Source organism: Falco cherrug, chromosome 4 (assembly GCF_023634085.1).
Source record: "Falco cherrug isolate bFalChe1 chromosome 4, bFalChe1.pri, whole genome shotgun sequence".
NCBI classification, from domain to species: Eukaryota; Metazoa; Chordata; class Aves; order Falconiformes; family Falconidae; genus Falco; species Falco cherrug.
The window spans coordinates 18,528,904-18,553,305 of record NC_073700.1 but is presented as its reverse complement, the minus strand read 5'-3'; the positions used below and the strand labels follow the sequence as shown (position 1 = coordinate 18,553,305).

The window sequence follows — 24,402 nt, the reverse complement described above, 5'->3', positions numbered from 1 at the left end:
AATAATCATTCTGACCCCTTTCAGGTGTATGTCGAACCCCCCAGTACTCCAGACTGAGCACAAATTTGCAAGAAAGTTGTGGGGTGGGGAGAAACAACAAAAACAGGTAGGGGAAAAAAAGGCAGCAGAAGTGCAACAGGAGAGGAAAACTGAGGTTGTAAGAGAGACAAGAAAAAAATAAGAAGGAAACAGTCTCTCCAGGAAGGTGGCTGTCCTAGGCGAAGAGGTCCCTGCCATACTGAGTGTAGAGTTGTTTGGCTGATGCCAGACTGAACGTGTTTGGTAGCCACAGCTGTTTTGGGAGAGCAAATATGCTGGTGTAGGTGAAGGCCGTCAGGAATCTGGTTGGGCTGGTGCACTTAGCTGGTGTGCAAGTTGCTGTTTGCTAAGCCATAGTGAAAGTGGGAGTAATTCCTCTCTAATACCAAGCACATGGCATCAGTTTGCCTTGTTCAGAGAGGCTGGGGTGCACTGCCTTTGCTGTAGGGTTACGTACCCTTTGGCAAGGAGTTGTGATGCTGCCATCCCCAAAGCCCAGCTTGGGGCTTTTCTGGTGGCCTCAGAGTTACAGAGACTTCACCCTGCCCAACTCTTGCTGCTCCAACAGCTTCCCACTACTAGAACCTCTTACAGGTATGCTACATTTTGTTTAAACTTTAATTTTTCTTGTTTAGAAAAATTACCTGTGGCCTAGAGCACAGCTGAATTATAGCCCAGATCTGTAGTTGTTTGGAAGCCCTGGATCCTCTGAGGAGCTGTGCTCTTCCCTTCCTCCAGCTATTCCTGTCCCTGTGGCTGTCCCAGCAGGGCAGAAGTTGGCACCACCCAGGTAACCTTCACGTCATTTCTTGAAGGAAAAATGAGTCACTGTCTATTTTCCGTCTTATTTTAGGGCTTTGGAGCCTGTGTTTTGGAGACAAATGCAAGTTTGTTTTTCTGAAACGCTCTCCCAAAACTGTCCCAGCTGCCATCCCTTAGGCTGTTGGTGCAGTGTGGATCCAGCTGGCTGGACCTGACCTGGCACCCTCCTGCCTGGTGTGGGACCAGCTTATGTTTTGGTTTTTTTGTTTTTTTTTTTTTTTTTTTTAATGAAACCTGTGATATTGAGCATTGTGTGGAGAACTTCTGTAGTCTCCTGGCTATGACAATGTTACCTTTTACAAAGTAACCTGGGGAAAAAAACCCCACCTCTTGGTCTGCAGCTATTTAAAAGGCGGGTATTTGATCAAAGCTAGTTTCTCTGCATTAAACAAGGAGGGCGAGACACCTCTGGCACCTCCCTGCATCCCAGGTGTCTGGGGTAGCTGGGGTGAGTTGGCCTCTGGAGGTGTCTGGGTTGATGATAACTTACAGAGGCAACCTCAGGCCAGGGGAGCAGGGCTGACTCACGCTGTGGGATCGTGTGGACCAAGCAGCTCTGCTTCCCTTCCCAGCAGTATCAGTAAGGCTCCGGCTTCACACAGGGCTCCGCAGCCTGGTGGAGCCCCATGTTGGCCTCAGATGCTCAGTACTCAGAGCCTCCTGTTCAGGGGAGTTTAGCTGCACCAAGAGGGCTTGGTGTCTCTGGCACGTGGGAGCCACATCTCCCTGAGGTGTTGCTTTCAAAAGTTTGACAGACCCTGATGATCTTGCTTCCCATCCTGATATAAGCAAGTTAGTTTGTTCCAGGTGTTGAACTTAATTTTTTCCTATTAAAATAGATCCATGGATTATAAAAGTTAGGGTGGAAAGGTCCTTGTAGTTTGGTCCTCTCTGTGCATGGTGACTGCTCGGTTGGTAGCATAAATAACTGAAGAGGAGCATCTAGTTAAAGGGAAGAGGTTGTTCTTGCTCCCAGGTGAAGTGTCTTGGTGTGTGTCCAGAGCTCCTCCCTGCTCTGCTAGCATTTGGTGGTGTTCCCCCAGCCTGTGTCCTCCAGCCCACATCGGATGCTGTGGTCCTGGGCTGTGCTGTTTCCTTGGATTCAGTTTTCCTACCATAATTTATGTGGCCAGAGGATGTGAATCAGTGTTGTGATTCAAAAACTTGGGGTACCCATACTCACATCACAGGAAAAGAAAATAATAATGCTAAGGCTGTGTTTGTGAAGGAGGAACAAGCTTGTATTGCAGACTTTGAAACGTGTACATTTGAGAACTTGTGTCTTTTGTTTACCTGCCTGGAGGTCAGGCTGCAGCTCTGGAGGTTACAACCTCCTGGATTTGGGTGTGCAGTTCTTCAGTTTTCTGTTTTGTTCCACCACCCCCCACCTCCCTTTTCAGTAAAAGCGATGCTATACAGGCATTTGGCATTCCTTTTGGAGACCTCAGGTTTTGAGCCTTGGTGTGATACCTGTGCTCTGCCTGATGCTGTTACACAGGCAGTGGGGCTGTGTCAGAGCTCAGCAGTGTGCGAAGCCTCGCAGGTTGATGTACCAGAGGGGAAGAAATCAGGAGATGAACTACAAGTTTTGCACATAGAGAAAGTCCTACAAAGGAAGCAGCAGATCAGCAGGTAGGTGATTTACTCCTGTGCCTCTGCCAGCAGCAAACTGCACTCCTGGAGACCAGCCCTGACCCCAGAACAAATTCAGATTGATGGCCAAGGGTGTGAACTGTGTCTGCATGCCTAGTTCTCTCCCTGACGTGTGGTAGCCCACATCAGAGGCAGCAGACCTGTGCTTTGGAAAGGAGTTTTGGAAATCCAGCGAAACGCTGTGCTGGGGGGTGTCTGCTGCAGCGAGGGACTATGGAGATGTGTGTACGGAATGAGGGCAGGTGTGCTGAGAAGACCAGGTCTAGTTACCTTCGTTTACCTGTATACCTTCAGGTCAGTAGATGACCCTCCCTGCTGCCATGGGGCTAAGCCCCCTGTCCCAGGAGTTGGAAGTGGAGGCAGCTTGAAGTTTTCGTGCTGTGCCAGGTTTTGTTGTAAAGGCCCTTTCTGTCCCCTGGATGGGGATGCGTGGGGTTTAAGAGCCAGAGGGGTGATGGCAGCTCCCAACAAGCGCAGAGCTGCTGGCGTGGGGTCCTCAGCCGGCTGCTGTGGGGCTGGCAGGGACCCGGGGTCCCACAGTGAGGTGTCTTGCTGCCCCAGGGCTGGCACCTCGTGCTGTGCCTTTGGTCAGTAACTGCTGGTTTTTTTACTTAGTTTTGCTTCGTAATAAAGGGGTTAATATTTACAAAGGAAAAAAAATTAAAATAATTGTAATGCTTTCCCAGCTCACCTCCCGTTTTTAACAAGCACATTTCAATCTCTTGTGTCCCCTGACTCACGCTGGAAGGGCTTTTGTTTGTGAATCTGAAATCAAAGCAACAAATGCGAAGGTCACTTCCTTGAGATTATATGGCAACGGAAGAAGTCCGGGATCTGTCTCCCTTCTTCCCCCAGCTCAAATGTACAGAAAACTTGAAGGCTTAGTACATGCACACTGTTGAGTACTTCTTGGGTTTCTCCAGTCCTTTTAAACCAGCAGGGCGCGTGATTTGGAGGTAAGAGGCTATATTTTAATTGCTGGTGCTTAGCAGCAACAGATAATGTTACTTAGTGCTGTTACCTGGTGCCCCAACTCAAACACCGTGCGGGAGAGGAGGCAGCCAGAGCGCAGCACACAGCCAAGCAGGATTGCTTTGGGGTGCTTGGGTAGCACAGGCTGAAAACTTTCTGCTTGCTCTTTTCTTTGCCCTGTGAAAGATCAATCCATAAAAATTTCTTTGTATCTGTTGCACTCCATTGTGGAGATAAGGGGTTGTTTGTTTACTCCCAGTGTTTACAGCTGCTTTTTCCTGCCTTTGTTGTAAGTGCTGCCTTGACTGCTTTAGGAAAGTGCTAAATCCAAGCTTGGTTCTGCTAATTTTGTCGCAGCTGGAGGTCTGTTAACTCCTGATTATAGAGAGTAACCCATTTTCTGAGGTTACCCTTATAGGCTGCTCTGAGATGTGATTTAAACTGAACAAAGCCCAGATTCATAAGTCCTGAGCAACGGCAGTCAGTGCCTGGTACAGTAGCTCCTTTCAGCATGTAACTATTAAATGTCTCATCAATAAGGTCCCCACCCCTCCTGCCCAAAAAAAAACCCTCACGAAGAGGCTGGGCGCTGGAGATGCAGCAGTGCACGCGGAGCTCAGTAACGGCTGTTGAGAAAGAGCCTTTGATCCCAAGTGCTTGTTTTGCTTTAAAAGTGGAGTGTGGAGCAGTCCAAACCTGTGAAAGCCTCCAAGTGCCTGGCAAGGCGCTGGCAGCTGGGCAGGCTGGCCCCTCACCGCCGGCACTGCCAAGGAACACTGCTCAGCGCCTGCTGTGGCCAGTATCCACTATTAGATTTCTTCCAGAGAGCTTAAGATTTCAGGCTTTTCTGGGGTTGTTTGCTTGCTCTTTGCTTTTTTTTTTTTTTTTTTTTTTTGAAAGTTACAGATTTAAAGGCAATTTGGTGATATAACCTTTTTCAAAATGAATTATTTTTCATTGTCTGCTTACCTAATGTCTCTTCAAGGCTGGCGTCTGGGTTTCCTGAGGGGCTGCTCTCAAGCATGAGAGCAGCTGGAAAAGTCCAGGGGAAGGATGGGAACAGGATTGGGGGATGAGCTGGGTACAAGACTCTGATGGGGCAGGAGGGGAGGAGGTGCTAGATGCTCTCAGAGGGCATGGTGCTGCCTGGCAAGAATGGCAGATACTTGGTCAAGGCTTGCTTTACCGAAGTCTCCTGCCTCAGGAACCTTCCCACAAAAACCCAACCCAGGGGCGAGCAGGTGGTGGTGGTGGAGAAGCAATGCAGTGGGGAACAGAGCAGCAGCCTGTGAGAAGCCATCAAAGAGACAGAGCAGAGGCAAAGATGCATTAAGGGCAGAGTGTGGGTCTCTGGGGATGAAACTTCTCTAAGGGGAATTTTTTAGTCTTCTGTAACTGTGCCTGTTACAGGGAAAGCTGAGTTTCTGTTTCAGGTGGGTCAGGGATGGGTGGGGTGAAACGCAGGAGGAGTTACGAGCTCTGCACAGAATATCTCTGGAGCCTCATGTTGTAGAGACTTAAGCAAAGAAGCAGGAGCTTAACTGATTTGCCTGCAACCTCCTGGCTGAGGAGCGAGGGTCGCAGGAAGGCAGGAGACCAGCCGTGCCCCGTGGTGGGTACCGCTCATTCAAGGGCAGAGGATGCTGCTGCCTCCACACAGTGCCCTTTCAGGGCCAACACTGCATTTTCTCCATTGGGTAGTGTCAGGAAAGCTCTCTGATCCCCCAGGATCACCACCAAGTTCCCAGGAGATTGCACGGGAACAAAACATCACCATGGGCTTGTGTGCAGTAATGACCAGACTACAGTGTCTCAGCACTGGCGGTGATAAGCACGTCTCCACCAGACACTAATTTATGGGCTGTGTTCCGCCAAGGAAAGCAGATGTTGGATGAAGTATTTCACTGACTTGATATTTGTGGCAGATTTGCACTGATTGTTTCCTATTAATTTTCCTGATTTTTAGGATTAGCTGTAGAGTTGCCTGCCTACAATTTTCTTGCTGTTATTTTAAATACTCTGCAAAGTAGTAGGAATGGTAACATCAGCACTTGTGGAATGACAGGAACTGTTTGAGAAACATTTCAATTGAGAGTATGAGACCTTTATTTAATATAAGGAGAATCCCAATGCAGCAACGAGGCTCTTCCTTCCAGAAGATGGCTAACTAACCTCTCCCCCTGTCAGAGGGACTCGGCATCTACTGATAACACAGCCTGCCATATCCTGTGGCCTTTGGCAGTGTTGGGAGAGGCAAAATGCTGTCTGAAAGCTGCTTGTCAATGCTTGTCGAAAGTATGGGGCCAGCAGGGCCAGTGAAGGCTCTTCTGCAGCAGTTTGTCCCTCTGCCTCGTGCAGTGGCTTGTGATGTGCTCATCTGTGTGCTGGTGCACAGGTCGTGGGCGAGCAACCCCTCACCCCTGCATGGGGGAAGCAGCACCCACTACATCATCGGTAGCATCAGAAGAGGCAGCCATGCTGCAAAATTTCCTTGCGGGGAGGAGAGGGGTTAGTTTTTCACATTGCACACTCCTGGTAGAGATCAAGAAGCAGCAACTCTCCTGTTTAGATTTTGCACTTGGCAAAGGGCTTTATCTCGTGGCTGGGACACCATATTTACCATTTTGAGGAAGACTGAATTCATTTGTTCCCTGGATTTTCATTTGCCACTGTTCTTTGGGTTTTGTGCATGTGTGTTGTTTGTGTTTTTTCATTTTATTAATTGCAGTATGCTCATCATTCTCTCTGAGCACTGCATTTGAGCATTTTGGGAGAGGAGGAGATTTATGAGCCCCCACGACTTGCTCCAAAGAGGGTGATCTTGCTCATGACCACAAGAGGCTGTGCCTGTTGTCCTGTACAAATTGGCAAACTGTCTATAAAGGGAGTGAAAGACCTCTTAGATTTGCCATCCCCTGCAACGAGAAATAGTAGAATAAAAGGGGAGAAGGAGAATTGTATGGAAAGTGTGCTGGCACTTAGCCCTGAAAAGCCATGATGCCTGTGGTGAGCGAGAGCACTTGGGCTGTTACGTTGCCAGATTTTTTTACTGGCTCAGCTGGTGGGACTTACATGAAAGTCAGTTGATGCTCTGCAGGAGCCAGGTTTTTTTCACTGTATCTTCAGTTCACGCGGTTATTTTAGGAAGGTGCCATGCAACCCAGAGAGCTTCTCGGCCCCCTGTGTTTTATCTCTAACTCTTTGCCAAACTTCAGCAGAGCCAACATTTCCATGGAAAGCATCATCAAAGGGGCATTTGTACCAGCTTGCACTTAAGATGAGAAATGCTGGAGAAAACTTATTTAAAACATAATTTCTGTGCATGGTGTATTCAGTCAGGTCTTCAAGTGTCTGTCCCTGCCTGGCTGGTCCCGAGACAAGAAGCACAGGGACACCCTGAGGTGGGGAATGACTCTGTAAGGTCCTTGCAGTTGCTGTGGGTGAGCACCCCGTAAGTGTGGGGACGGGAGCGTGCGGCGCCAGTGTGGGCTCTGCAGCCCTTGAGAAGGACAGAGGTGGCACTTGGAGTCACCCTGGTGAGGTGGGATGGGTCTTAAAGAGTGGTTTGCCATAGCACGAAGGCTGAAAGATGTAGCCAGCCACTTCAGTGCATCACTGGCTATTTAACATTAAGCAGATGCTGGCTTCTGTTAAGGTTAATAGCAAGATAACGATTTAAGGCAAAATCCTGGCCCTATTAAAGTTAACGGCAAAATTCATTGACTACATTGGAGTCAGGACTTCAGCCAAAGGTTTCTTTATGACTTGATGATTAGGAAGGAGAGTCAGTATGTCTGGAGACGTGCTCTGCCCCCTGTAATGCTGGTGGAAGCTCTTGCCAGTTGCCTTCAAAGGGATCACATCTGCGTGGGCCAGGCTGCAGTGCCACAGCAGGGAACCCACCAGCTGCCCCGCCTGCTGTGTGCACAGACAGGGGGGAAACTGAGTGTTTTAGACCCAGAGCCAACTCTTTTGTAGGGGATATCGGTGAGTCCAAGAGACTTTGAGGGGAGGGCAGCTGTGCAGAGGAGGCATCACTTGGGATCCTCGCGCTGCACTCCTTGCTGGCAAAGGAGGTGATGGAAAGGCTGGAGAGGCATGGAAGTGGGCTGTGATGGGATGGGGTCATGTTTCCCTTCCCTGGATCCTTACCTGTGGGAGGGTGGAGCATTTCTAGCCCCCTCCCTGAGCACTTCCCACCACAGGGCACTGTGCTGGGCACCCACACTGGGTCAAGGAGGCCCCCAGGCTGCTAACAGGCTCACAAGAAGTGTGATCCTATGTGGATCCTTTAAAAAGTTTCCGTAGAAATGCTGGTATAAAACTGAAGTCCTGTTTGTTATTTTTCTGCTTATTCCTTAAAGTTTTGAGCGACTCTAAGTGCTAGAACACCACAAGGCTTTGCTCTCCCAACAGACACACCAGGAAACTCTGAGGTCATTTAAACCATTATAACTTTTTCCTTCTCCCCCCCAGCTGCATGCAGGCCCCTTCCTTCCAGAAGGATAGGCAAAGGCTTTTATTTTGCTGAGATGTGCCTTGTTAGGGCAGCTTCATATTGCAATACATTCTTGCACCTTATTTCATATTTTTATCAGGCCGTACATGTTTATGGGCTAGATATAAGCCAGCCAGTTGAATCAAAGTCAATGAAACAATGCTGATCTAAGGCAGCTGAGGATCTGATCCTAAATGTTTTCAGGACCAAAGGAAAAAAAAAACAACCCACAACACCCAAAAAACCCCTCCTAAATGCTGATGAAAATCCAACGTCAGCATAGGAGCTTCAGTATTAAGCTTTGAAATCTCGTACAGGCTTATGAGTTATAGGTTTGTGGGGTGGGGGGAAACAAAACCCTTACAGGAAATTACTGGTGATGTTTTATAGCTGGTTAACTGCAGCTCAGGTAAGGATTTTGAGATGAAATTCAAAGTGCAAGGCTGGTTCTCTGGGCTCGTACACCTGCAAAGCAGCACTGCTGCCTCTGAGTCACTGATCAAAAGCAGGACGGCAGGATTTTGGGGCCCCTTTGTGGAGGCTGGATCAGCGTGGCAAATGGATTTCCAAATGCACCACATGCCTCTTGTGAGTGGGAATATTGCTCTTTTGCTTTTTGTTATCTGTATGATTTTCTTCAGTGCTCTGACTGCTTGAGCCACCGTGAAGTTATATGCCTGGTTCAGGAATAAATGAGCCAGTTTTTATAATCCATGTGCTAATGACGCACTGCGGTCCAATTTTTCGCTTTTAAAACTGCAGGTTGAAGGCTTTGTGTGCAGCCATTTAGTGAGAATGGTTCCCCTTTCCTCTCATCACTGGATGCATGAATGCAGGGTTGGTTTTAATTCTGCCTGTAAAATATCTTCTGGAGCTTACTCACCTGCCAGTGAAGTGTAATTTCATGTGGTTACCTTGCAAGGAGCTCATGGAAATAGTATCTGCAGTTCTGTGCAGCTGGGACTGAATCCCCAGAGTCACAAGGGGCTGGGGGTTTGCAGGCAGAGCCCCCGTGGGAGCTCAGTAACACCCGTGCCCGAACAAAAGGGTTTCTCTGGAGAGAAGAGTAAGAGAATGGGGGGGCAGAGGTTTGCTACTTGCAAAAGATTTCTCCTGGAGTTTGGGGTGTTAAAAATATGAAGCCTTACTGGATGGGCAAGGTTGGTTTTAAAGCTTCCAGCGATGCATATTTATGTGGCTGCAGGAGCCCAGCACAGCCGTCCTGTCCCCGGGCACATCAGTTACCCATCGGTGTGACGCTGGTGTGCCAGAAGTGCGTGCACAGGGGCTGCTGGAGCCCGAATCGTGGCACATCCCAAATAAGAGCAGCTGGGATGCAGGCGCAGACCTCTGAGTGTTTTGATGGTAGAAACAGTTACTAATTTTGTCTCAATTATGTGCAGTTTATGTATAATCCTCTCCCCTCCGGCCACAGAGTCGTTAGGGTTTGGAGGTTTCTTGGCTTTCCCTAGTAGCGAAGACTCCAGACTTTCTTAAAACAAGGCTTAAAAATAGGAGTCGGTGACACATCTGGCTGGCTACGCTGAGCGGTGCCTCTAATTTGCCCCATTCTGGGAGGTGAAATCTGGTTTGCGGGGAGTGCAACACCTTTGGGTTTGCTTCTGACCTGGATCCTTTAGGTTTTTCCCATTCCTAAGCTATACTTCAGGAGATGAGTTATTCTGTTGGCTTTTTTTTTGGGCTTAAGTTTTTTGAGGTTTCCTGTTTACACTTTGTCCAATTATTTTTTTCGTTTTCTTATTTTTTTCCTAACTGGATGACACACATGAGTGTCTAAAAATATTGCATGTAACAACCAGCTTCGAATAGGGAGGATGTTTCTGCTGAAGAGAAATAGCATAAATATCCTGTATATGTTTCCCCCCCCCCCAAATAAACGTTCAGGCTCAGGATATCACAGGGAATTGGTTTAAGTAGCCAAGAAACAGGTTTGGGTTCTTTTCCTGTTTGTTTTGTTGTTGTTTGGGGTTTTTTTCCCATTATTTATTTTGGGGGGTGTGGTTTATTTTTGGTGGTTTTTGTGTTGTGTTCTTTTTGGGTTTTGTGTTTTGTGTTTTTTTTTTTTTTTTTTTTTTTTTGTTGCTGCTGTTGTTTTTTGTTTTAAAGGACTGGTGTTTTGGAAAATCTGCCTTGATTTTTAGCTGGAGAATTTGTCTTATTTTTTGTGTTATGAGTGAGATAGAGGAAAAAATTTGGGTTTTTTTCCCCAGCTATATGAAACCTTTCCATGTTCACCAGCTATATGGAATCACAATATCTCTCCTATGCTTTAATTTCCACATATGAATATATTGAGAATTGTGTGTTTCTTCATTATTTGTCTCTCTCACTGAAGCTCTGGGTAAACCAGGTTCTTGCTGAAAGTCGCCTGCCTGTAAGTTAGGAGGGGCTGCAGGGTTTTGATATTACTGCATTTCTGCATCGGACAGTGTTTGTCTCCTTTTTCACTTCTCTCTATTTTTGAGGAGCTCTTGCCTTCTTGCGTGCAGAGCATATGAGTGATTTTGGGAAAAAATAAGAATCCAGCATCCCAGTATCTTGGTTTTGCCAAAAATGGGGCTGTGCGTTATGTTGCTCAGCTTATTTCCTATTGGGAATGAGATAAGATATAGGGATACTTCATGAATTTTATGCTGCTACTTCTTTTACTGGGTAATAGCTGAAATATTAGCAGGCTTTTAAAAATAACTGCTCAAAAGACCAACTTGGGGGCATGTTGCAAAAATATAACAAAATTGTTCATTTGTACAGACAATGCAAAATCAATGAGAATATGATGAAAACCCAGATGCATGTATATATATCTCAAACTGCTCATGCCACCTCATAACTGAGCCAGACAGCTGTGCTTATCTCATAATGGATGGGTCCAACTACATAGAAAATCAATTATATTGTTCAGATTAGCAAGGCGTACTGAATTAAAGATGAAAGAAGATGTATCTGCAAGGGGCTCCCAGGGTGTTGGGTCTCTGAGGAGCCCTGAGAGCCAGGGAGCCCGGTACAAGTCCCTTCCCTGAGCCCAAGGAAACAGGCCTGTGAGTGGATATACTGTGGGAAAATAAATCACGCCAGTGTCCTTGGGGGATTTAAAAATGAGTCCTTTGCTTTGGCTCCAGGAGCTCAGTGTCTCAGCTGAGCTGGAGGCATTCTTCCATGGCCAAAATCCTTTCTGTATCTAGTGAAACTATAGTGGTGAAGTCCTCTTTATGAAGCTCTCCAGCTTTTCTTCAGGCAAGAGAAGACCAGAGCAGACAATTGATACCTGTGACTGTGCTGGGGCGTGTGGCAATGGCTGTGGCATGGCAATGTCACACCTCTGTGTCCCTGTGCTGAGACAATGTGGGGCTGCTGGAAGGTGACTGATGCTCCAAACCTGGTGAGATGGGCTGGTGGCTGCAGTAGCCTCTGAAGCTTCTGGTTCTGCCCCCTGTACAAACGAGGCTTGCAAAATGTGAGTATGGTCTCGTATATAGGAGCCCTGTCTGCATGGGAGGGCAGCTCCGCGGGGCGAGAATAGTCTACTGGAGATGACCTCTCTGATGGGTGACATTCCTGATGCAGGATGGGCTTGGGTTGTTCTGCAGTAGTAACTGGGAATGATTTGCTTCTGATTGTGTTTGTAAGTACAGAGCAAGCCAAGTGAAGTGCTCTCTGCCCCATCAGGAATGGGGTGGGGATACTTGGAGTGAGCTCTTGCACAGCTGCAGGAGCCAGGGTGCTGGTTGCTGCAGCCTTGGCTCTGCAAGAGGAGGATAAAGGCTGGTGTCCGGACTGCCCTGGTTAACACGGCTTTGGTAGGGACTGGAGCCTGCAAATGCAAAGCTGGTGGTCACTCCAGCAGAACTGTGCTCCTCGACCGGGCTTGGGTGCCACACAGTGAGTATCAATGCTGTGCCACTCAAGCCCAGGTGGAGAAGGCATCTTAGCAGGGATGTGGGCGGGGGGGCAGAGGGGTGCAAGCAGCAAACTAAGGGCTCCAGAGCCCCCCTTTTCCTTGACCTACAGCCAGCAGCAGGCATTTTCATGGCTGGGGATATTGCTGTTGTGTCCCACCATGCGACAGCTTTCCTGGGGTGACACACGTCCATGGCTGCATAGAACTCCAGGGATACAGGCTGGAGCTGTCAGGTTTGTCACAGGAATGGCATTTCACGGTGCTGTATCACCGAGCACCCCGGCATTTTCTGCAGCTTCTTGACTGAGCTTTCCAGTCCTCTGGGAAGCAGCTGTATGACTTGTTCAGAGATGAGATTCCTGGAGACTCAGATACTGAATATTATCTCTAAATCGGGCTTTTAAGCAGTGTCCAAGGTTTTTCATCAATGAAGTTGGGGCTAATTGTGTCTTGCCTGTATTCAGGAGAGTCATGAGGCTTAATTGCTTTACTTTTAAGGTGCTTTGTAATTACCTTGGATAGCTGAATAGAAGCACAGATCGTGGTCGGTATTTTTTTCATGTTTTAATCTTCCCAGCAACCTTCCTTTCTCCTTAGCACAAGGCTTTGTGGATGTGTTTGCTGTAATAGAAACCTTTTTTACTTAACAACAAACTGAGACAATTACAAGTCAGAAGTGATTAATGTGATTTCACTGGGTGAAAGCAAAAGCAGCTAGGAATTAAATAATGGCAACCCTTGTGCTATCTCAGAGCAACAGATGGGAAATGATTTAAAAACACTATTGGATCAGGTGCTTTGCAACAGGGGCAGATTGGTAACAGTGTGTCAGAGCCAGAAATATGCACCACCTTGAAGGGTGGGCTGATGAAATGATTAGTTGATGGTGACATGTAACTTAGTTATGAGTGTGCGATGGCAGACCTTCAGTTCTGGGGAATAAATGGACCTGTGATCAGATCATACTGGATTTAAGGGCTCCAGGCAGTGTGTTTGGTGAGCGGATAAATCGCAGGGAGTGCACTGGAAGCTGGAATTGGGGTGGTGCAGCTTTGCTTCCAAAACCCCAAGTATAAAGCACTGGAAGTGGTATCTTGCTGGGAGTGCAGGGCATGGGGCTGGAGCAGCTCTGGGATGATGCCTTTGCAGGGTGCAGCACCAAGGAGTGCAGCTGTGGTTTGCCTGGAGAACATCACTATCTCCTTGATGGTGCAGCCTTTGCTCTGCACCCCTGCACGCACAACAGGTTGTTCTTCATCTGCCGCTTCTGTACAAATTCACATTCGTAGCAGTAGGAGAAATTAAAAGGGAGGGGTTTCTTTCAGCTAGACGTGCTTTGCAAATGGTCCTTTTACCACTATTGCTGTTTCAGTGGGTGGTGTGTTGATCCATGTTTAGCAGTGCCAGAGGTTGTCAGTCCCGGTGCCGCAGACGCTGCAGCCCCTTTTCCCGGCCACTAGCCAGTTGTGCTTGCAGGCACTCATCTCTGACCTGTTTCCAGAGCTCCTCAGGAGGAGAATCCCTCTCTGCTTTTGGTCAAAATGAGCTCAATTAGTTGAAACAATAAAGCTTTGTTAATTTGGCTTCTTAGGGCTGAAAGGGCTGAGTGGTGACGGAAGAGGCTGTGTCTCTGCAGCCCTGGCATTGGAGCAGGGCAGCGCTGCGGGGAGGCAGCAGGTCTCTTTTCAGTTTTACTGCAATCAGGTTTAAATTGTATTTATTTTTAACTTTTTATAAGGTTTGGATGTACAGCATCCGAGGATGGGAGGTGATGGGGGGATGCTGGTGGCAGTAAGCTGAGCCCTGTCCTTGTCCCCCATCCCTGCAGATCCAGAGGGATGTGAAAGGAGAAACCACTGTGTGTTGCCATTTAATCCCTCTGGGACCCCCTATCTAAGCAAACCACCCTCAGCCTCTGCTCACAGCTCAGAATTTATAGTCCATGAGAAGCTTGTGCTGTCAGGGAAATGAGTCTTTCTGAGGCTGGGAGAATAAATAAAAAGGCGAGGTTTCCTTCCCCAGCTCCCGCCTGGGGAGTGTCGCGAAGCTGGTCCTTGCTGAGGCTGCTGAGAGGCCCAGAATTAGAGCAGATTTTAAATAATGTAAAAGCTTTCATGGAAATGTATTAAATTTCAAAGGGCAGATATTAAAAGGGCATAATGTGCAGCTATTTCTGAATTGCTTGACTATTGAAGAGAGGAAGACTCTTTGTTTGCAGAGATAAATGTGATACGAAGTAGGTGGTCCGGATATAACACCAGAGGCTGCAAAGCTCACCCCGTTCTTAATCATCCAATTTGAGCACCTGTCTTGACGTGTGCGAGCACCTGTATAAAGAATCCTATGGAGGCAATGACTTCTCGTACTTGGGAGAAGTTAGCCAAGGGAGATGGCTAATGTGCTGGTGGAGACTCCACCGAGACTGGAGACCAGTCCTCTGCCAACAGACCAAACGTAGGCTGACCCATCTGCAGGGAGGGGTGGCTGGACGGGAGGGTTTCATGGGTCCTTGGTCACGAAAGGCCATTCCTGTCGCCTGTGGCTATAGTACTAGCCAGGCTGGTTCATTCTCAGATTAAATTCTTGCATCATTTATGTTGTTATCTGATCCTGAGCACTGCTAAGCACCCTTAATTCCAGCTCAAAGCTGATGGGAGCTGGGGCAGCTCCCCAGACTGAGTCCTTGGAGAAGGACACTCAGCTCAGTACGGAGTCGATTCACTTATCGGTGCAGATTAGATGCTTGCTGCAGGCTGCCCTTGCCCCTGAGCCACATATGGCTGGGTGCAAGCCGGGAAAGCCGTGGATCCTGCCCTTCCTCAGGGGGCTGTGTTGCTGTCTTTGCAGATGACAGAGGGCCGGCACTGCCAGGTGCATCTCCTCGATGACAGGAACTTGGAGCTGCTGGTTCAGGTGAGGACCCCTCTCTCTTGAGCGCTAGTCACACAGTGCCAGATTGCTGCTTTTCTTCAGCAGTGCTGCCTGGGGGCTGATGCATAAGTGGTGGTTGAAGAAAAGTTGTATCTTTTATTGGAGCAACTCACAGAAGCGGAGTGAACAGCCGTGCTTTCAGGCATGCGTGCCCTTCCTCAGACTTGAATTAGCAGGAGGGTTTCCCTTGGACACTGGTGCATGGTGGGCAAAATATCTGCTGTCAGTTCTACATTCAATTTTTCATCTGCTCTGCTTTCACCAAAATTCATGAAGTTTTTAAATACACCCCCTGTGAGTAGTGGTTTATTGTAATTTGGAAGAGAAGAAAAGTTTTTCGAAATGTATTTTATTCCCACAACAGAAGCCAAAGCACAAGACCCTCTAGTACACAGTATTTTCTTAATTGACAATTTTCTCCTGCTGTAATTGCAGGAAAGCCCGAGCTGCTGCCTTTCTGCCCCAGAAAGCAGCGGTCAGGCTAGGCACTTCGATGTCTTGGATTAAGTATGCAATTGCCTCCCCATGCTCCGCATGTCCCACACAGCTCCATGGTGACGCTAAATCCGGCTGCCCGGAGACTGATGGAGCCACTTCTGCACTGAGTTGTACTACAGGGTTTTAACTCAGCCATGTGTACTTAAAGTCAGTATTTGCAGAAATTTTTTTTACTCTGTATGAAAAGCCTGGACTGAAACGAATTAAATGGTTCTTATTCTTTCAATAGCCCAAACTTTTATCTCGGGAATTACTGGATCTGGTGGCCTCACACTTCAACCTGAAAGAAAAGGAGTATTTTGGGATAACATTTATAGATGATACGTAAGTATGTTAATTTATTTTTAAACAGCTGTGTGATTATTGCAACGTGAAACCTATCCCCGACACTGTGGCAGCTCAGCATGATGGAAAATTGAGTTTTTCTTTTGAAGAAGAAAGATTTTCCTACCTTGCACTTGTGCTGCTTGGCTGGGGAAAGGGGAAGGCACAAACCAGAAAATAATTGGAAAATATCTTCTGGGCACAAACCGGTTGTAAAATACCTTCCTCCTGATGCTTTTACTTTTCGTGTTTGTCTCACAAGGTGAAAAAATAGGTTCAGCGATAATTTCCCATGTGAACACCCATGTGAGCTCTCCTACTCTGCACTTTTAGTAACAACAAAAAGGTTTTCATTTATTTTCAAAATGAATTGCTCCTACTGCTTTGCATTTTAATCTTAAATGTATTATTGAGTCTTTCAAACCTGAACTTCCCTAGCAGCAGTGGAATATGAGGTTAGTCCTTGCCATAAACAGCTTTCCTCTAGATTCCCTATTGCTTTCGGGTATCCAAGCTATTCTGCAGACTCCCAAAAAGAGCTGCAAAAGCAAAACACGCTCAAAATGCACAACCCTCCCTCCCCGGCAGCTGGAATATTGCAAGCACGTGGCGATGTTGGGTGCAGTTTGTCATCACCACTGATGCCAGCGGGGCAGTCCCTGCCACCCTTCGCCAGCAGCTGCCATGGGCTGGGTGGGCTGCTACAGCTGGGCTCTGGAGCGCCGTGGGATATCTGCTTCCATGGCATGAACCCGGAGCCAGCTGGGTTAATGGAAATCTCAGCTGGTGTTTAGACTCATCTGTCAGCATTGCACTGAAATGCTTCCCCACGTCTGCTGGGCGCAGGACCGAAACCCTCAGGCAGGACTCTGCTCTCCAGGACCAGGGTCTCCAGAAGGTACCTTCAGCCACCCAAAAAAAGCTGGAGCAGAGCCGCTTAGGGCAGTAGAGAAATGGAGCTGTGCACTAATACAGCCCCTAAATAAACCTCTTCTTGTCTAACGGGAATAGTACTAGTCCCCGCTGCTCTCTGTTGCTGTTTTTTATGGCATCCTGGATTGGAAGCTTTCGCCTACATGTCACGTCGGAGCAGTGTTTGGGGCCACCCTGCTGAGGCAGTCCCTGTCCCCAGGTGTGGGGCTGGTGTCACCGAGCTGGTTGGAGCCGCTCGCTCTGCAGCGCTGACAGCACCAGGGGGTTATTTTTACCAGCCACTCTCATCTTGGGCCCTCCCTAGAATATTTTTGCCACATTCTTGTCCTTTCAAACATCGGAAAATACTTTCTTCCAGCTCTTCTGTAAATCCCTTGAGGATGCTGTTTGCACTTGGCTTACGTTTTTCCCCCAGAAAAGCTGCCATGAAATTCTTCTTGGAGGTTTTTGATGGCTGGCGCTTCCTCGCAGTGAGCTTTAAAGTGTTGCCAGGGGATTACCCAAAAGCTGTTGGCTTCCCCAGCAGCACCAGTGGGACTCCAGAGGCTGCCTTGGGTGTACAGCACTGGGCTGGGTGCTTGGAAGGGAGCGTGTGGCCTCTGGAGGGCACCCATGCCCCAGCCTTTCGGGCCGGCCGCAGGGTCTGCACTGCCCCTTGGCCCCAGGGTCCTCAGGGAGGTTATTGGGGTCGGGGGGGGGGGGGGGGGGGAGTTTTGTTTTCTTTCTGGTTTCCTTCCCATTTCAGCCAGAGAAGCTGCTGCAGAGCACTGTGGTTTAGACACCTGGCTCATGGAAGGAGCGTGCCTGGGTGAGCCCTCTGCTCGGAACGGGGTTTATGTCACGCTGGGGTGGTGCGGAGCAGGGCTGGGGGTACAGCGGCAGAGCCGTGCGGCCCCTGTGCAGCAAAAGAGATAGACCCATTGCTGCTGCAGGCAAACATCCAGCCCCTGCCATGGATCACACCCCCCCTGCTAGATATAAGAAGTCAACAGAAGCATCCCCAGCTATAGCAAAGGGGGGTATTTCAATAATATTTAGTTTTTCTGGGTGTCATGCTATGATTTTGGGGCTACAGCTGAACATACAACTGCAAAGAGTATTCTCTAATGTCCTCCACCAGTGAATTACATCAAAATATGAAAGTTTAGGAAAAAAGGAAATAATTTGGTAAGATGTTTGCCTGCCTCAGAATAGAATCACATGCTTTAAAGTGACACTTGGAGCCAACACGAGCCCTGAGAAGACCCAGTTTCCCTGTTTCTCACCCCAGTTTCTAACTGCCTCCCCAACCTGTTTCCACAGAGGTCAGAGTGTCTGGCTGCAGCTGGATCACAGAGTCCTGGACCATGACTTGCCCAAGAAACCAGGCCCGGCAACTTTGTACTTTGCTGTTAGGTGAGTAATTGTTTCCACAAAGAAAACATTACCACTTGGGTTTATTATTTATCACCAGGGGGTTTTGTTTAAAAGAACTGATTACGGATTTGATAAAGGAAATAAATGTCAAAGTGATATACTATTTTTAGAGGGAGATTAGGTCCTGGACAAGTCCTGCTCTCTTTTGTATTTAAGTACAAAATGAAGTGCTTTGGAACCTACTTCTTTTTAAACTGTTACTAGGACATTGTTCCTAGGTTTGTGTTTGGTTTTCTTTGTTTAAAACCCCATATGTTAAATATCTTCTTTGCCTGGCTTATCTTTAGTAGTGCTAAATTTTAATACAGTTTGTTTAAACTTTTTTCTTTTCGTGTTTACTTAAGGGTTGTCTGTACTTGAAAGGGATTGCTGATGGCTTCTTTGCTCGTGCAGCTTAAGCCAGTCCCCAGGAGAGAATAAAATCCCTGGCAAAGTGATGATTTTGGCCAATGTAATTGCATTACTCTAGGGCTTTTGCTGGCAAAGCTCTGCTGGTTAAGGGCCTGAAAAAAACACTCGTGTCCTACGAGACAGAGCTGTGCTGGCAGAAAAGACCAAGCATCATATTCTTAATATTGTTGGAGTTTTTGTTTTCCTTGCAGTCTATGAGGAAAATGAGAGCAGACTGACCTCATTTGCTTTTCATATCTCAGTAAATTTATGCCTTGTGTGCTTAATTATTTGAAGCACTTCCAAGGCAGAGCCTCTTGTGTAGTTGGGTCGCCTCGCCATGTCCTCTGCTCCCTGGTCATTGAGGGAACGGTTCAAACAAGTGGCACTTTGTTTCGGCTGAATATGTGCTTATTTGTGATGGAGTTCAGAGCTTCTCTTCCCTTCCCCACTTTTAAAAGAAATCTAAAAATCCATTTTAAAAGGGATGATAGGTTCTTCAGCATATTCGCCGTGTTTGAGGACCTGGGAGGCTAAAATCTCTAGCTGCCTGAGAAAGCTGTGATGGCAATCATAAAACTTGAGCGTTTCTTTGGTTGGGGTTAATGCTGGTGGCTTGTGATGTTCGGTTTGGCCCTCCCTGTTGCAAGGTGGTCCTCTCCAGGGTGGGATGTGCGGAAACATGGGCAAGAGTTAATGTGTGAGGGGTGGGCTTGGAAAAGATCAACTTCTAGAAGCTAGTTTTAAAGCCTGACTACTGTGGGGTTGTGAGATCCAAAACAAGCACTTAGGAGCCAAGGAGGTGGGCAGTGAATGGGGAGCAGAGCAGGAGGAGGAGGATGATGATGGAGAAATAATTGGCAATATAAAAACTGTCTGATCTGTAGAAAATAGATATTCCAGCAGAAAAGCCACTTAAACCTGCAGCTCTCTACTTCGTTACAACTTTCTGGATAAGTAAGCGATTCTAGGCCTTTGCTCCATGGTGTATGCCTTGGGTGGTTAGTTCACTTACCTCATGTGAACTCCTCTGCCTTGTGACAGCCTATTCCTTAATCAAACCCCCAGGAGAGCAGCCCAAATACACGGCTGCGGCTGTGCGTGCCCATGGCTGGAATGGAAAAGCATAGCTGGGAATGGGGCGAGTGGCACGGCGGGGACGGGCAGAGAGCCCCAGCGCCTGGCTCTCAATCCCCTGGGCTGGATCGTCTCCAGCCGCACGTGGTGTGACAGCGGTGGCCCTGCTGCAGGGATAGGGGGTCCCTGGGGCTAGGCGAGCCCTCTGAGTGTTTGCAGTGGGTTCAGCCACAAATGCCATAACTACTGCTTCAGTGTGACTTTGGTTTGAGATACAATTAGAACGAGGCAGGGCACTGAGCTGCTCTTGTCATAACAAGTGGCAAATGTGCAACAGCATCAGTTCTTAGTGTCTTTCAGTGCTGCACTGGACAGTTTCCAGTAGTCATACTGGAAATGGGCTGGGATCACCAGATATCTGGTTGTGACCTCCTTTTCTTGATAACTCCTTGGCCCTGAGCTTTTGCTGTTCAGTAATGAAAAAGATGATAATCCTTTCAGATTTTAATTATTCTTCTTCAGATGGCATAAACTCAATCCAGTCACATAAGTTTTCATATGGTACACACAGCCGGTGAAGGGCTCTTTAATGCAGATTTAGGACTTGATAAAAGCGTCATTCTAGTTTCAAGGATGCTGACAACATCAGAAATAAAAGCAGAACATACACTTTATGATGTTCCCAAATATGCCTGGTGTTCCCTGTGCATCTTTGTTGCCGGGACTCCACCTTGGAGAGGACCACCTTGCAACAGAGAGGGCCAAACCGAACATCACAAGCCACCAGCATTAACCCCAACCAAAGAAACGCTCAAGTTTTATGATTGCCATCACAGCTTTCTCAGGCAGCTAGAGATTTTAGCCTCCCAGGTCCTCAAACACGGCGAATATGTTGAAGAATATGCTATTTGTAGCGTGGCAATAAGAGCATACAGCTTGTTGCGTGGAAGGAACAGAGCGCACGAACCTGGCTGGGGCAGGGGTAACGCTCCCCAGTGCTCTACCTAACTCCATGGACCCTGCAGTCTCCTGTTTGTGCCAGCGGTGACTGGGAGCTCCCTCTGTTCAGAGCCAGGGGTACTCTCCTGCTTCTGAAGCCTGACATCTCATCCTGACATCTCTGCCAGGTCTGGCTATTAGTTGAAAGGAATTGCAAATGAGGTCATTAGTTGAGGACAGTTGCCTTTGTGGTTCGGAGGAGGAGGAAGGCCTTAGCAGACGGAGGAAGGAGCATGGCTGCGAAGGGCTGGTCTGGCAGCAGGTAGGGGAAGGATGAAGCGTGAGGCTCCTGCCCTCTGATGCTCTGCCTTTCTGGAGAGAAACACACAAGTGCATGTAAACTGAAGTTTAGTAAAGCTGCTGGAGAGGGAAAAAAAAAATAGCCAGTGTGATCAAGAAAGGGTGGAAGTACCTGTGGCTCCTACAGTTCTCAGTGGAGGGTGAGTCATGGAAATATCAAATAGCCTTTCAAATGTCTGGGGCAGCCTGCTGAGCTTGTGTCTGCCCCTTGGGCGGGCTGCATGCCTGTAAAATGGGTAAATTACCTCCTTATCCTGCAGAGGCTTTCTGAGGAGTGTTTTAAAATTAATTTGATGGAACATGCTGCAGGAATGCGAAATATTAAAACAATTACTGTTTAATGTATTGCCTCCACTTACAGCATAAATACTGCATATGTTCCTAACAAGTGCAGCAGGTGCTAGATTTACTGCTTCCTAATATGTGCTCCGTGCTTCTGCTGTGGACTTAGTCCAGTATCTTGCAAATCACCTACACCAAGAAATGAGTGGCCGGAGCCTGAGACTGTGAGGAGCCTTAGGAGCACCATGGGGGCTGCAGGAGGCATCGGTCTAGCTCCGATAAACATCGTGGGCTGTGTGCCCTGTGTTGGCCATTCAGTCCTCCTGCTATTAAAAGAAAGACACTGAGAAGCCCTGGTGTGGTTTGCTGGGACAGTGGTGTTGGTGGTCCAAGTCTTTGCTTGGCTGGAAAAAATGCACTTTCTGTCTAGTATTGGGTGGGAGAGTCTGGACCCAACTCATTTCTCCTCCATAAGGAGCTGAAGAACAAGTATCCTGCTTTCAGATCCAGCTAAAGGAGGATTGACAGGACCACGTTCGCACAAATTTGTCTCTCTTTAAACTGACTTGGCAGTTCCACACTCCTCAAATTATAGATGTGTTTTCTCCACAACATTTAATGCATCTCGGAGCTGTTTGGTTTGATGCCCCGAGTGACTCAGAGAAGCGCACAGACAGGTTGTGTGTGATTTTCTGCAGGGTGCCCATGGCATACGTGATGTTTGCTGTAGCTCTGTAACATACTGGTACCCATCTGCCAACCTTGACCAGGTCAGAGTAACCAGTGATGGGATTGCTTCAGTTTGTGTGTGCCTCTGATGCACCCGTGGCCCTGGGAAGCAGAAGCCAGGGAAGGGGAGGAAGGCGACGAGCACTGTACAGAGTGGTGTCTGTAAGGCTGAGCCAGTTTGCAGCCCTTCCATGTAAAAAGCTGGGTTTGGGGTTCCCGTTGCTACTAGGATGTGCCTGATGGGATGGAGCTGATCCCAAAGTGTTCCTCACGTAGTCTTTTTTTGCTTGTCCCTGTTTGCTAGGAGCAAAGTTAATGGGTCTCAGCGTGTGGCTGCTCTTTTCTCCTGGGGAAGAGGAGGTCATGCAGGGCTGCTGCCAGCTCCTCTCCTCCAGCAAAGTGTCAGGCCAGCTTCCCAATCTGCGTTGGCATTAATTACTTTTTCCACTTTAGCTTTTCCACTGCGCTTTAGGCTTTATTTGCATAGGCAGGATGGGCTTTGCTCCTTTGGTGTTTGACAGGGTTTTCAAATGAGATGAAGTGTCATCAGATATCTACGATCTATTGAACAAGGAATGTGTTGTTCCCTGTGTGCTGCTGGCCGGTGATTTGCTACTTGTTCTCTCCTAATAGGCAGGAAATTAAGTGCAGTAGCTCATAGTTCCTCTGTGCCATTTTATTTCTAGAGAACAAAACATTGAGGAAATAAAATTATTTGGGAGGAAGATGAAACCTATTCAAGAAAGTAACAATTCTTTTTTTATTATTATTTTCAGGTTCTACATCGAAAGTATTTCCTTTCTCAAGGACAAAACCACAGTAGAGCTGTTCTTTCTGAATGCCAAGTCCTGTGTACACCAGGTAACGCTCTGTCCTTTGGAGCTCCTTGATGTCCATCCCCCTTTTATTGCTCCTCCACCACCTACATAGTCCTGCAAAATTGCTAAGAGTTGCATCTGATTTCTAGATTTTATTGAAGTGTTAAGATCTCAGCGTGCTTACTCTACTCTTTCACTTAAATGATGATACCACTGGCAAATGGGTAAGGATGATGATGGTTTCCTGGTGCTGTTTCTGCAGCCCCGCTGTGTGTTCACCACGCTAGAATAAGCCTTAAATACTCAAAAGCTTTAAAGTTGTTTGAAATCTGGGTTGTAACTTTGCAGGCAGGCTCTGTCTCAGTGGTGTACCCTTCTATACACTGCTTAGTGAACACTCAAGGCGAGTATCTCTTTACTAATCTCGAGTCAAATTTGTCTCAAGACAAATTTTCTCCATGAGGAAGGTCCTGTGCTGTGAACTTGCTTCTTGTTTCCCTGATTTCCTGCCTTCATTCAGTGTAGTAGTAAAGTAATAAATTCTATAAAATAGCATTAAAAGCTAGATATTAAAATACTTCCTGCATTTACTCTCTGCTTAAGAAGATTCCACTGTTTTTTTTAAAAATGTCCAGATTGGTAAAAATATATATTTTACCAATTTACTTCATGATGTGGTGGCCAAAATCTCAAAAAAAATAAGGTTGATCTGCTGCAGATACATCTTGGTCTGAAAAAAGTGGTGTGGCAGCTGCTTGTGCCATGCCCCTAATAACTGGTGGTATGGTAGCAGCTGCAGTTCAGTGAACTTCACTCTAGCAATGCTGATGTTTCTGGGATTTTCCAGTTAATATCAAACTTTGGCATCTGGGGGGGGGGTTGGGGTTTTGTTTTTTTGTTTGTTTGTTTTTTTCACTCATGATTCAGTTGGTCTAAGAGGGTCATGCAGTTCTTACAACCTTTTCTTGGAAAACAGTGCTGTATCATGAGCTGGTGGTGGAGCTTGGTATAGCCGGCCAAAGTTTTCACCTTTAATATGCTTCATATTTTACAGGATTCTCATTCAGTATTCGTTATTTTATGGTGGGATTAGAAACCTGACGTGAAGGTGGTTAATGGCAAAGTTGTGACTGTGCTTTGTACAGGAATTGCTTTCTGGAGGAGTGGAGGAAATTGGTGCATTTTTACAACATGCTAAAGTTTTAAAGATGCTTGAGGAACTTGGGGCCTCACTAGTTAAGACGAATAAAAAGCTGATCTCCATTTGACATGTCTGCCACTGAGTGAAAGGTCTTGGCAATGCACAGTCATCCTTTTGGGGAAAACTGGAGCAGTTTAGCTAGACAGAACAAATTATTTTGGATCTGGAAAATGGATCTGGTTTTAGGATGGAATGTGAAAATGCCACTGCTATCGAAACAAATGCTGATCAACATAAACACATATACTTGCACCCAAATATTTTAATTTGTAGAATCATAGAATCATTTAGGTTGGAAAAGACCTTTGAGATCATTGAGTCTAACCGTTAACCCAGTGCTGCCAAGCTCACTGCTAACCCATGTTCCCAGCTGCCACATCTATATTTCTTTTAAACACCCCCAGGGTGGTGACTCACCACCTCCCCGGGCAGCTTGTTCCAGTGCTTGACCACCCTTTCCATGAAGAATTTTTTCCTGATGCCCAACCTAAGCCTCCCCTGGCACCACCTGAGGCCATTTGCCCTTGTCCTGTGGCTTGTCTGGGCGAAGACACAACCCCCACCCGCACCGCCCAGCCTACCCCCCTTTCAGGCATCTGCA

General features: G+C 47.3%; 1 protein-coding gene across 5 annotated transcripts in view; it reads left to right on the top strand.

Annotated features, from left to right (window-relative positions):
• The window catches only part of FRMD4B (FERM domain containing 4B), a 138,488-nt gene that overhangs the window by 57,823 nt on the left and 56,263 nt on the right, over positions 1–24,402 (top strand). For 4 of the 5 annotated variants that reach the window (XM_055708650.1, XM_055708647.1, XM_055708648.1 and 1 more), the window contains 4 exons: positions 14,751–14,816; positions 15,562–15,656; positions 17,892–17,984; positions 22,559–22,643. In XM_055708650.1, the coding sequence (XP_055564625.1) occupies positions 14,751–14,816; positions 15,562–15,656; positions 17,892–17,984; positions 22,559–22,643 (339 nt within the window). Of the gene's footprint in view, positions 1–3,350; positions 3,471–14,750; positions 14,817–15,561; positions 15,657–17,891; positions 17,985–22,558; positions 22,644–24,402 lie in introns of those variants that run through there. The other variant, XM_055708649.1, reaches the window with a different exon arrangement.